This window comes from Colossoma macropomum, unplaced genomic scaffold, assembly GCF_904425465.1.
Source record: "Colossoma macropomum unplaced genomic scaffold, Colossoma_macropomum, whole genome shotgun sequence".
NCBI classification, from domain to species: Eukaryota; Metazoa; Chordata; class Actinopteri; order Characiformes; family Serrasalmidae; genus Colossoma; species Colossoma macropomum.
In genome coordinates, this window is record NW_023494894.1 from 2,016,533 (window position 1) to 2,030,321 (window position 13,789).

The window sequence follows — 13,789 nt, forward strand, 5'->3', positions numbered from 1 at the left end:
ATCACAGCAGTAGAGCACACTACTGCCACCTGCCGTACAGCTGCAGTAGAGCAGGTTCAAATTGAACCTGAAATCTAAGCTGAAATCTAAGCTTTTTCTTACATCGTTAGTTCATGTTCCTGGTCATATAAAGAACAGTTCATCATATCACATCATTTAAAAGATTACATTTTTGCATCCACACAATTTTCAAAAAAAAATTATGTATTGACTTCTATTACTTAAAAGTGGATTGGTGCCTTTATAAAACGGCCACTTTTTTTGTTCTATTTGTTGTCCTGTTGACTTGTTTTCAGTGCTGGACGTGAAAAGCAAAGGTTTAAATAGTTTAAATTAGTAACAGAACTTTTCAGTGTTAGGAGTGCACAACGTAGAGGAGAGTCTGACACCTGTTGAGCTTTGAGAGCCACTAAAACACCAGCATGTTGAGGTTCAAAGAGGAAAAATGTTTACAGAGCTGTAGGCCAGTTCTGAGCCCCAAAGCAGCCTAATATTGTTTTGAAACACAAAAAGATCATCTAACATAATAATATACTGCATTTTGGAGACTTTTATGTAAGTATGTATTTGTTTGTTTGTTTATCTTTCTTTTAGTGTGTATTATTATGAGCGTTGAATCTCAGTGTGTCAACACTGTCAACTCAGTCAACACAACACAATCAGTTACTGCACCACATATCAGCAATAAAGTTAATCTAGAATGAAATTAGCAGAGGAAGCGCAGACATAACTGAATGTTTTATACCTTGAATTTTGGGCAGTGTGGGAATTTGATATCTGGAGTGAATCTGAATAATAAAGAGAACTTTAACAGGAATTTTGAGTTTTTCTTCAATATGATCAGTTAAATATACTGAATCTACATCATTTGCAATATTTATGAAATATTATATAATTGCTGTAGAGTTTGATACACTGTACAGTTTGATACACTGTACAGTTTGATACACGTCTGTGAGCCACAGAGTGAAACAGATGCTGAATGTCTTCAACTTTCAGCTTAGCCTAAATAAAGTAGAATGATCACTAAATCATACATATTAACAATATAAATCGATAACAAAAAAATGAAAACTAATGAAGTCTTTCTTAAGAGTTGCGAGCAACCAATCATGTGAACAACAAATTTGCAAATTCTTGTAGCTTACAGAGAAAGTGGAGCCTATAGTCTAATGGCCACAGCTGCTGAGCCCAGCAAAACATTAAAACTAACCACTCTGTTGTTTAATTTCTGCTTTGTGTTTACTGGGATAACACTGAAAATTAGCCCAATGCTGCAAGATATTGTGCCAAGTCCAGGAGGATTTTGCAGGAGTGCAGAGCTCTACCATAGAGGACATTGCTAGGATAGCTAGCGCTAACAGGTGCAAACTCGAATGGTGGTACAGCTTCATACATTCATAAACTATTAAGTTTATGTCTGTCAATGCTTAAAATAGCAGTTATATCCTTTATTACAGGTTGACACAGTATCCCTACACGTGTTACTTTAATAATTCAAAAGGAATATGATAAATATTGCTTATAATGTCAGATATGCCAGTACAACACTAAACCCATGGCAGAACTCAGTACAGTGTGTACTGAATGTGTACTGTATCACCCTACTGGGGAAGTTCATGCTGAGTGGCAACCTGTTCTTTCACTCCAAATCAGTTGACCAATAGAAAGTGCAGGTGAACTCCCTCATTCTAAGACCCACCCCCTGTTAAAAAGTGCCAGAAGTCAGAGGCAAAAGAAATATTTCAGAAGCAAACGATTCCACAAGCAAAAAGTATAGCATCAAAATCAACAAATATATAAAAACTAAAGCAAAAACTGCAGCATATTTGGGGCATTTTGATATTCAATATTTTGCTTGTGGAGTTTTTAATTTCATTTGAAACTTTTAGCACAAACCATTCACAAATGCAGAAAAAAGTAAGTTTTATTTTCACAAGCTGAAATTAAGGGGTTAGAATTTGGGACAGCCACCTCAATAGAAAGTACCCTATAAATGATGATTTCCTATATTTTTAGCTTATAACTATCTCAATGAATGCCTTGGGTTTAAACAGATAATAATATAATCCTTGTAAATTTCTAAAGTCTGAATACTTTATAGTTATAGGTACATACATATTTTATATTACTACATATTGTTGTAGTTTTCTCTTTTTAAATTGACATTTGAGTCATTAAAGCAGACTTTAAAATCACCTTCTTGTCCTTCTTTGGTCACAATCTCACAGCTACACATCACAACCTCACATCTACCAAACCACTAATTTATTCCTTCTTACTTCTCAGTAATGAGGTTTATTTTAGATTTCATGAGTGTGATTTTGTGAATATCAGTTTTGGATTTGAACTTGTTATGGCAGAAGAAAATCTATAATATTACATTCTAATCTTTTATTGTTTATGTTACTTTTCTTTCTTTTTTCTTATTTATCTTTGTTATCTTTTTATGTTTATGCTAGTTATAGAGTTTAATAGTTTATTTATTCAGTATAAATCTGATCTCTGTTCAAGTTGGAAGTTGAACTCCTGCCGTGTTTTCTTGTCATTTTAGACGCAATATTTCCCAAAATCCCTTTAAAAGCCACTCATTTTCTGCAGCAGGTCTTGAGATCTGAGCTTCATTTGTGTTTCCTTTGGTGTGTCTCTTTTTCTCTTCACTTGTTTCCTTTGAGGCTCACCCCTAGTGCTTCTCTTACTCACAAAGACTCGAATGTGAGAGATAAACCCAGATATTTATTTCAGAAACAGATGTTAAATAAACTAAAGCTTTGAATGGTAGGTTGAGAGGTAGGTTGAGATCTTCACTCGGCTCATTTGTTCAGTTTATCAGATTTTAAACTCGTTTTACAGTAAATACATAAAATGAGATTTACCGTCTTCACTCCTGTCCTGCTGAAGCTGATGGTCAGGATTTTTTTCATTTTATTTGTTTGAGAAATCTTCTAAGAATGACAGGAGTGCTGTTTAATTAACAAATGATTCAATTTTAGTGATGTGGACGTTTCTCAGTAAAAATGTTTTTGTATTATATATATATTTTTTCAGCTCTGTAATGCTTTCAGCCCTGTAACCCTTACAGCACTGTAATGCTTTCAGCCTTGTAACCGTTTCAGCTCCATAACCCTTTTCACACTGTATGTCGATTATTTTACTCACTATCTAGATAGATAGGTAGAAGTTACAAGGCTGATGGGGGTTATGGGGGTAGAAAGTGTTAAGCTGAAAAGGCTACTAGGCTGAGAAGGTTACAGGGCTGAATGCGTTACGGGACTGAAAGGCTTATGAGACTAAAAGTGTGTCAGAGCTGAAAGTGTTGTGCAGTTTATAATGTTACAGTCTAGAAAGGATTATGGAGCTAAGAGGGTTACAAGGCTGAAAGTATTACAATGCTGAAAGCGTTACAGGGCTGAAAGGCTTATGGGACTAAAAGCGTTACAGAGCTGAAAGCGCTGTGCAGTTTATAGTGTTAAAGAGCAGAAAGGGTTATGGACCTGAAAGCGTTATGCAGCTGAAAGGGTTACAGAGCTGACAGTGTTACAGAGCTGAAAGGATTACAGACATAAAAGTGTTACAGAGCTAAAAGTGCTAATGGGGTCCAGTTTGATGATGGTGGCAATAAAAGATTCAGCACCATCTTCCTGTTTCTTGCTGAATTCTCAAAACAGACACTTCCTGTAAAAGCACTGTGTTAGGAGGGGCCTCATGTTGTGTTTGACATTTGTTGTGTAGTATTTTACACTTATTATTACAGTATTTGAGAAACTTTTGGATATTACAGCCTTACCAACCTAAAGCCAATAGTAAAGTGTCCTACAGCTAATATTAAATAATTAAACTGTCAACCTGCAGTTAAATTATTTGCAGTAAATACAGATATTTGTGTCTACATTGAAGTTATTTAAATATTTTTATGGGCTTGTGTAATATTTCTGTAGAGTGACTACGTGCATTTATTTATTAAGATAATGCTGATATTCTTGATGTTGTCATTTCTGATGAAGCTAAAAAATACAGACTGATGTCAACATTCATTTGTTATGCTGCTGTGCTGGACGCTGGCTCAGCTGGACGTGTTCTTGAGTATTTTCTCCTTAAAGAACGTAGCACTGTTGTGTTAAAGTACTGGATCTTTCCAAATGGCAGAACACTGTGAAGTTTGGTCAGTAATGTGTGAAAACTTACAGCAGTCAGAGACACAGAGCTGAACACTGAATTTCACTATCGAAAAAAAAGACTATTCTAGCCCAATATTTGGAAAAAAAATATTAAACATGTTTATGAATGCTGTATATTGGCAGATCACCAAGCATTTCAATAAACAATAAGTTCACGTGGCTGTTTATTTAACATTAATGGAAAAGCTTTAATATAGGCTATCATGTCCGGCATTACTCAGTATCAGACTGAAGTGTAAATTTGCAATCAAGCTACTAAACAGCCTTTACCTACACTGCCCTCTGCTGGATGTACTTGATATCAGCATTTATTCTATGAAAAAACTAATGTAAAGAATATTTGAAAGAAATAAATTTGTACAAATGTGGAAGTTATTATAATCCTTTATAAAAACTATATAAAATAGATCTATGAGTTGATTAAGAGTGCTGATATTTCAGTTTAGGTATATTTTCACTTTTTAGCAACTTTCCCTTCATTTTCCTATCACCTGAAACGCAAAATTCTTTTTTATCACTTTTATTATTACATGCACAGGCTACCCTTTTTTCCATGACTTTTTGTTCTACTATTTGCTCTGGATTTAATATTTACAGCAAAAAGTACTAGGACACATTTAATTCAGTGAAATTATACAATGTAAAACCGTAAAAAATTTAAAAACCTGCTATTTATGAAGTAATTTCTTAACATGTGTAGAATTCCCCCAGATTAACCCACTAAAATGACACATTTTCTGTGAAAGAAATTTTATCTGCAACTAAACACAAATCACGTGATTAATGCAGTAATCAATGAGTTTACACACATTATACACTCATTTAGAGATAATGAACAGATATCGGAACACACACACACACGCTGATACGCTCAGAGCCAAAACAGCTTATTCACCATTACTACTCATTCATAACTGTTCATTACTGTTCATTCAAAAAGTAGATCATGTGATCTAGAGGGTCTAGAGATGTTTGATAATGTAGTCAAAAATATCACAGTTTACAGTAATAATCAACCATTTAAAAACATAAAATTTGGGTAAAATTAGGTAAAGATAAAAACGAGTACAATTATAATGAAATATTAACATTAACTCTTGATCTTGCTTGTAAATAGAATTTCTTTATCCTTAACAGAACATTTTCACTTTTTGTGAGTGAAAGGCAGGTTAGCAGGGTGTGTTAGCAGGACAGGTAGGCAGGAAGTGTTAACAGGGCAGGTTATAGCAGGATGGGTTAGTAGGATAGGTTAGCAGGATGTGTGTGTTAGCAGGGCAGGTTAGTAGAATGTGTTAGCAGGACAGATTAGTCGGATATGTTAGCAGGATGTGTTAGCGGTGGAAAATTAGCTGGATGTGTTAGTGGGGCAGGTTAGCGGGATGTGTTAGCAGGGCAGATTTGCATGATGTATTGGCTTTCATTTGACCATTAAAACTGTAAATAACCAGTAAAAAAGAACAGAATCAGGAACTTTACCGTCTTTGCTTAGCTTAGCTTGAAACTACCCATTTTGCCTGAATGTATGAGCACTGAAAGATTATTTTACTCATAAGAGACCTGAATCTGTTGTGTATGTTGTGCAGATCCTGATTCTGTGATCTGAGGATCCTAAAATATTCACCTTAACAAGCAGGTGGCTTTTTGTACAGGATTATATAGATACAGGCAGCACTGAAGTGGAACTAAATTTGATATAAAGGGTACTTTTCTTAACAGGCCAGGTGGCTTGACGTCTATCTGCTGTCTCACTGTAATTCAACCAGCTCACCTCAACAGCCATGTTTACACAGGAATCTCACCTGTATAAGTACAAGAAATGTCATAGATCACATCAACATGTTTAACAGTTAAGTTATGATCATATGTGGGAAAGCAGTGTCCTGCTGTGCTTAACATGAAATGGCAGGTTTTTAAACTGGCGGTAAGTTTTTACTGTCACTGCGTGCTGTTACCGCAGTAACTAGGTTAATTATCTCTGGGCACAGGACTAATCATAAATAAACTCTGTGTTGTAAAATTCAGCCGAACAGGAAACACTGGGAACTCCTGAGTGTGTATGTGTGTGTGTGTGTATGTGAGTGTGCATGGATGCGTATATACACACATACTAGTGTGTGATTGACTCATCAGTGAGCTGTGATCACATGGGTGTGTATGTGTGTGTGTGTGAGTCCAGAGAGGAAACATAATCCTGCTGATCCCTCACACGTTCACTCATACATTCTCTCAGGGATCTGCGGTGCACAGCGTGTATGTGAGAGTTTTACAGTAAAATGTTTGGAGTCGACGCTCTGCAGTAAAAACTCAGAGGGGTGAGTCTCACTTTACTGTCTATTACTACTTATAAACAAAACTGATCATATTAACTGAATGTTTAAGGTGTTTAGACCACTGAACTCTTTACCTAAACAGTATACAACAACAACAATTTCAATAATAATAATAACCATAATACAAATATTGACATCTGAAGATTTGATTAGATTAATCAGGTTAATGAAGCTGATTGTTTTAAACCAGGCTTGGCATTAGGGGGTCTTTAGAGGGGCAATGTCCCACTAACCAATCATCATGCCCCACTTAACCCTCCGCACTTTATACATGCGACTATTCTGTGACATTCTGAAGCAGACATGGAAAACAGTAATAATGCGTGAGCAGCTTTGGTTGGAGCATTTGGAATAAAATAATATGATAATAGCTCAGTTCAGTACATGTTGTAGTTTGTCTTCTTTAATTTAGCCACAAAAATCTAATTAATCTTTTATCACAGTAGTAATAAAATATAATTTCTGTCTGTTTTGGAGCTCCCTCAGTTGAACTATGTATTTTTATTCATCAATAACATTGATAGGATATATTTAGATGGTGTACGATTTACAAAACTAGAACTGGATCATCAGGCATCTATAGAGGCAGGCAGCACTAAAGTAAACTTACAGGTACCTTGAATAACATTGTAGATTTATATGGAGCTCTCTTTATTGGCTGTATTTTAGGGATGTGCTGTATGTTATGAGGATATAAACAAGCAGATTTACTTAGTGTGCAGTTCCCACATGCCCCCTAGACCCCTTTAACCCCTCTGCAGTTTTCAAATGTCACTCAGTTTTACTCAGTGGCACAGGCAGAAATACATTTTTAGGCAGGCCTGTGAAAAATGCATAGACTAACTTGGTAGATACAATTTCCAAATGCGCTATGTTTCACAATGACATTACATCAGGCTCTAGCCTATTACTGACAGCAGTGCAGTCATCACCTTACTTATTCCAACGTTTCTGTTCCTTATAATATACAATAGCAATCAAACAGACTACTGAATTCATATAAACACAACCAACACCTCAGCACCCGTCACTATAAAGTATCTACAAGAACAGGCACATTTGGCCAAAGAAGATGACATGACCATGTAATAATCAGACAGCTGAAGATGGACAAAGATGAGGAAAAACAACACAGCTACTGAAAACTAATCATCCAGCAGCTACTGAAAACAAAACAACCTGAAACTATTCATCGTAGGCTAAAGCATATTGTTATGCCAAACATGGAAAATGTTTATGGTTCAGTTGTTGTATATTTGACCACTCAATGTAAGTTACTGAAGTAAATGTAGACATTTTTACATGTAGACTTTTTCACAAAGCCCACTTCAGCCTTAGTAATAAAGGGGCATTGTAAGTACCAAATTTGTAGAAAACTGACAACAACAATGTTTTTTAAATTAGTTTTTGGTTTTGAAATCAGTAGAAATTACATACTCTACGGTATGGAATCTCAATTTTACACAATTTTACAATTTTAAACATCCCCGGTTACATCTTTTAACTGAAACTGGTGCTTCAAATTCAAACACTGGTGTGCTTATAACAAATCAAAGGCTTGAGACAATGGTGGATGACAATGGTTGCTAAGCAGTGATTTGATGGCTAAGAAAATAAGGCGAAGCTTGGCAGTGAGCGTAATGATTCGAGTAGTCATAATACAGTGACAGAAAACCAATCAAATTTCATTCTGAATATCTTGACAAAAATTTGGCTTAATAAATAATCTTTCTCTGTGTCATTGGGTAAGCCTGTAATCAGTCTGGGTTGGCCCAGACTCACTCAGGCCTATCCGTGGCGACACTCCTGTTTGTTTCTTTTTTGGTCAGACAGTGGAAATAAATTCTGAAGACTGATCAATGAGTGCAGATCTACTGTTTGATTTGCATTAATGCATATGTAAATGAACTGACATATACATAATTTACATTTGTACATTAACCATAGTTTACATCTTAGTTCTGGACATATAAGAAGAATCACTTTGTGTTCTGTGTCAAGTTCAATTGTGTTAAATGTAAGTGATTTAACTGGAGTCTCTGACTATAACTGAAACAATTTCTCTTCTAAGGGTTTTATAATGTTGCTTTTTCTAGAATGGCATTTTTATTGGAAGTTTTACTCCGAAATTGGAATTGTGTGTAATGGATGTGTTGAGCAAGAGGATTTGCTAACTTTAGAAACAGTAAATTATGCTATAAAAGCGACTTTGTTCATAAACCAGCCCAGTCTGTAAACTCTGAGACAGTAACTGATGTTTTTTAAAGGTAAACTGAACCGAAACTCTAACTAAGAATGTTGTTATATCTGATGGGAGATTTCTCAGAATGGATGGTAGTATAGTGGTCAGAGAGGTGAGCAGAAGGTCGTAGGTTGTAGGGCTCCAGGGGGTGCTGTGCTCTCACAGACTGATCACAATTAAACAGCAAAATGAGTTCATCTAAAGCTCATTACTCAGAATTTCCAACCAAAAGACATGTCCTTTCAACTGGGAATTCCTTGCTCAGAAAGGTTCAACTCCACCACATGAGGTCATATCAACATCATATCTATAATGTCAACATTAATTTTTTCTCCCACTTTGTAGCTCAAACATGCTCAGAATGACATAATTCTGTGCTCTGAACTCCCACTTCCCTCGAGTATAGTCAATCACAGCATATTTCTGGTCTGAAACAGATCAATAAAGTCATTCAGAGTGGTTTGGTGTTAAACGCTCTGTTCAAGAGAAACTTACAGAGTCAGAATTGTCCACAGTGGTGGTGACAGGAACCAGATGTCCACCTCTAAAGGCTCTCTAACAGAAAGTTATTACATGAAATGATTATGAATATGCTGACTGATATCTAAAACATTGCTTTATGATAGTTTTGAGAAGATTCTGGTCAATGCAACATTCATACTCTGCTGTTAAGAAGTTTATAATCACTGTTTTTAATAATATGAAAATGATGTAGATGATTCATAATAACTGACAAAGCTGTAGAGCATCCAGAGTTAACTTGTAATAAAATTGATATCCAGAATGCCTCATGTTGGAAAAGCAGTGATCAAATCTCACTTATCACTCACAGATATTCATAATAAATGTTATTAAAAACTAATTTACTATAATTAGATAATTACCTATAAGAATTATTAATCACTTCATCCTTGTTGCTCCCAAAATAATATAAATTGTGAGTAAACCATTGTTTGTTTTGGTGTCTAGTTTCTAACAGTTCAATCCACACTGAATAATTTACTATTGAATAACATTTATTAACATTTGCAAAATACACACTTTGTGTATGTCAAGTATTTTACCACAGATCTTAGAATTGAAACTGCTCCTTTAATGGCACTTATTTAAATTAATGAAGCTTTGAAAGACAACGGCAGAAATATACTGATAAACTGATTATTATAGCATATGGGTAGCAAACAGCAAAAGGTGTTGATGCAGGATTAAATTTACTTAAACTAAACAAAAAACTGAGTAAAATAAAAACTAACCCAAGAAACCAGGAGAATCAGCATATACTGATACAGACCTGAGAGAGGAACACTGAAACAAAAACAGCACACACAGAACATACACAACTAGATAAACCTGCAAAAGACAAGTTATAAACTAAACACAGGTGGAAGGAGTAATGAATGAGCAGGACTAGGGAAGAGAAATGTGAGGACACTAGAAAGGGTGGAGCCAGGAGAGGGAAACAGTTTAGTACATCTATGACTGGTCCCTGTCCTGGCACCACCCAACCTGGCCCCTGTTTCTAAAAGCTTACCAGTCGCTCAGCATCTTAGGATCTGTTCAAATATGCCTTCTTCTGATGTTCATGCTATCTTTGAATCAATGTATTGTGTTTTATTATTAGTTTTTTATGTTTCTCATGTAGCTTTTTTTCATTTTCAACAAATGCTGAAATATTTGTAATCCAAATAAATTTTAAATCCAGTTTTCCTTGATTTTTTTAGGAAAGAGTTAATTGTAGCATGTCAACATATGTTAAATTACCACATCTGGAAACTATGCACTTTAGCCCTACCCATTCAGAGTTCATTTACATATATCAGTCTTAACACAGCCTGACTTTGCTTTTTTTTTACAATGTATTAAATATTTTTGGACACAGAAACTTAACCAATTTCAGGAGCCCCAAAGTGGTGACTTGCCCTATTAATCAGAGGACTGTGGGTTCAAACCTGGGTGATGCCACAGCTGTCCTAAACTTGGAGCTCAGAAAATGCCTAATGAAAAGAGTCTCACTTGGTGGGGAAAATTAAAAATATGTATGTTCTATATTGTTTTTCTAATTAAGATGCAGTACTAAAAATGTGAGTTATCAGAACTTTTAACTAAACTAAGAAGTCTGAGTTGCGTGATCCTCAGATTAACTTAACTGAAAGACGCAGTGTAATAAGTTGACATATAATTTTAAGTTGAGTTGATTTTCTGTTTTTACAGTGTGGGTCTGTAAATCATTTTGGATCAAGAGTTTTCTCCAAAATATCAAACAGGGATTGAAAAGTTATAAACCAGAAACTGGCAGGATGTGAGTGAGTTATGATCTGTTTATTACAATTATTAAAGATCATAAATTAGTTTCCTGCAACTGATGTGCGAAACCAACATGTGTAGCGTGTTAACCTGTTAACGACAAAATATGAGTAAACATATACATTACATAAACACAACTGTGACTTTTCACCTAAAATTGATTTAAAATTACACTCACAGGACCGATTAAATATTTCTGCAGTTAAAACACTCAGCTAAATGTGTTTGACATGATTTGAAAGGGTTGTGACCTTTCTCTGACCATTTCCTGACCTTTTCCCCAACAGAGCCCATATTTAAATGTAAATATTAAAATAAATGTCATTTTTTCAATACATACACAAAAAAACATGAAGATGTCCAGTCTAATTCTTTGTTATGGGTATAATTGTTTACTGGTTGGTGTTTCCTTCCTGTCTGAATTACAGTCAGAGTTGTGCATATCTGCAGTGTTTCCTTCTTCACTGTTTGTTTAATGTGTCCTTTAATGTTGATCTGGAGCTGTACTTTGGCTCTCTGTTATAATCATACAGAACCTTATCATATCTGTGACCTTGCTCAACAGCAACAGAAGTTTTCTTTTAAGTGTCTTTTAAGATAGAAAAAAGCTGTAATTAATGGAAGTTTATATATTTTTTTTAAATTAACTTAACTTTGTCTTCCAGTATTCTAATATAATACTGAAATACAGTATTCTAGTAGTGTTGTAGTGCAGAAATCAGGTAAAGTGTTGTAATACAGTATTGTAGTACAGTGTTGTAATAAAGTATATAGCACTATAGCACAGTATTGTAGCACAGCATTGTATTACAGTACTGTAGTATAATATTGCAGTACAGTATTGTAGCAGTTTTGTAGTACAGTATTATAGCACAGCATCGTACTGTAGTATAATATTGTAGCACAGTGTTGTATTACAGTTCTGTAATATAATATTGTAGTACAGTATTGTAGCACAGCATAGAAGTACACTAATGTGGTATAATATTGTAGCATGGTGTTGTAGTACAGTACTATAAAATAATATTGTAGTACAGTATTGTAGCAGTGTTGTAGCACAGTATTGTAGCACAGTGTTGCAGTACAGTACTGTGGTGTAATATTGTAGTACAGTATTGTAGCACAGAGTTGTAGCACAGTATTGTAGTATGGCATTGTAGCACAATAATGTAGTACGGTATTATACTCAGATTTAAGTCGGATAATTTAATATTTTATTTGTTTTCCCCCAGGAATTTTAAGTCTGGTTTAAATGACGTTGTTTTAAATTGTGGTGCTAATTGAGGGAAGGATTTATAAGAATATATAAAATTGGACCACATTATGGTCAAATCAGTGGTTTGACTGACCAAACAAAGAAAAGAAATTTTATATATTCTTAGAAACCCTTTCCCTCATTCAGCGCCACAATGCTGTTTAGCAGCAACTGACTGTATCTGTTTTTTGTACTTTTAACCCTTTTAAGGGTTAAATGGTTTAATAAAGTGAAGTTAAATTAAAATAGAATGAGACTATGCCACAATTTCAAAGTTTCAGGTACTTTTGTAGGAAGCTAAAAAATGAAAAGAAAGTACAGCTTTAGATGATTAAATAAAGGTTTAGAAAGCTGTATAATATTTTTTACATTTGAAATATCTTAATTAAAACTATTTGCTTATGATTAAAACACTAATATATGAATGTATATATTTATACCATCAGCTTCATAGCTAGATCATAGTGTATTATTTATAAATGATCAAAGGAAAATAGCCTTATTGATTTGCAAAGGTATTTTAGTGGGAAATTAAAAAGGGCAAGAATTTCATTCATGACCTACAAGAGGCACCAACATTACAACAACTGAATCCGAAGATAGATAGATAGATAGATAGATAGATAGATAGATAGATAGATAGATAGATCTCTGATTCGCTGATCTGAAAAGGCTGCTGGTTTATAATAATCTGTAGAGTAATAATAACAGTGGTATGGTACACCGCTGTGTCCAGGAGTGATCCAGAGACATTTTGTACTGTCTGACCTTTTATTTATCACAGAAATAATTTAGATCCGTAACTTTCACAACAAAGTAATTTCATCTGAAAACCAAATTTAGGGTTTACATTAAAGTTCACTTTGACCTTCAAGGTCACTCAGCTCAGAGCTGATATGAAAGTTCTGTGGTCAGTTCCAGTGTGATGCGAAAGCGTTTGAATGTGAATGTGTTCTGTGTTCTTTGTGCTCAGGTTATGTTGCTCATGAGTTTGTATTTGAACTCCAGCGAGAAAGAGAAAGGCTAAAGTGTGAACCAGTCAGATTTCACTGCACAATCATCTGTACAATAAAAGCCAGCAGGATGAACAACCACCGAACCGCTGAACGGACTGATCATGGAGCAGCAATCATCCACTCTGTAAGTACACTAATTGTTTATGATACTGTATAATAAAATAAAAATCATAATTCGCTAAAGACTCAAACACACTAAACACCAGAACACACTGAACAACATGCTAAACACCTGAACACCTAAACATGCTAGGCACTCAAACACATTGAACACTTGAGCACCTAAACACACTAAACACATGAACACAGTGAACACCTTAACAGGTTAAACACCCAAACACTAAACACTTGAACATGCTGAACACCATAACACACTGAACACCTAAACACACTGATCAGACTAAACACCTCAACACACTGAATGCTCAAACATGCTAAACACCTGGACATGCTGAACACCTGAA

General features: G+C 34.9%; 1 protein-coding gene across 1 annotated transcript in view; it reads left to right on the forward strand.

Moving 5' to 3' along the window:
• The first annotated feature begins 6,278 nt into the window (after positions 1–6,278).
• slc4a2b (solute carrier family 4 member 2b) overlaps positions 6,279–13,789 on the forward strand; it is a 46,540-nt gene continuing 39,029 nt past the window's right edge. The window contains exons 1-2 of the mRNA XM_036560655.1: positions 6,279–6,490; positions 13,283–13,449. Of these exons, the coding sequence (XP_036416548.1) occupies positions 13,393–13,449 (57 nt within the window). The 5' untranslated portion in view covers positions 6,279–6,490; positions 13,283–13,392. The remainder of the gene's footprint in view (positions 6,491–13,282; positions 13,450–13,789) is intronic.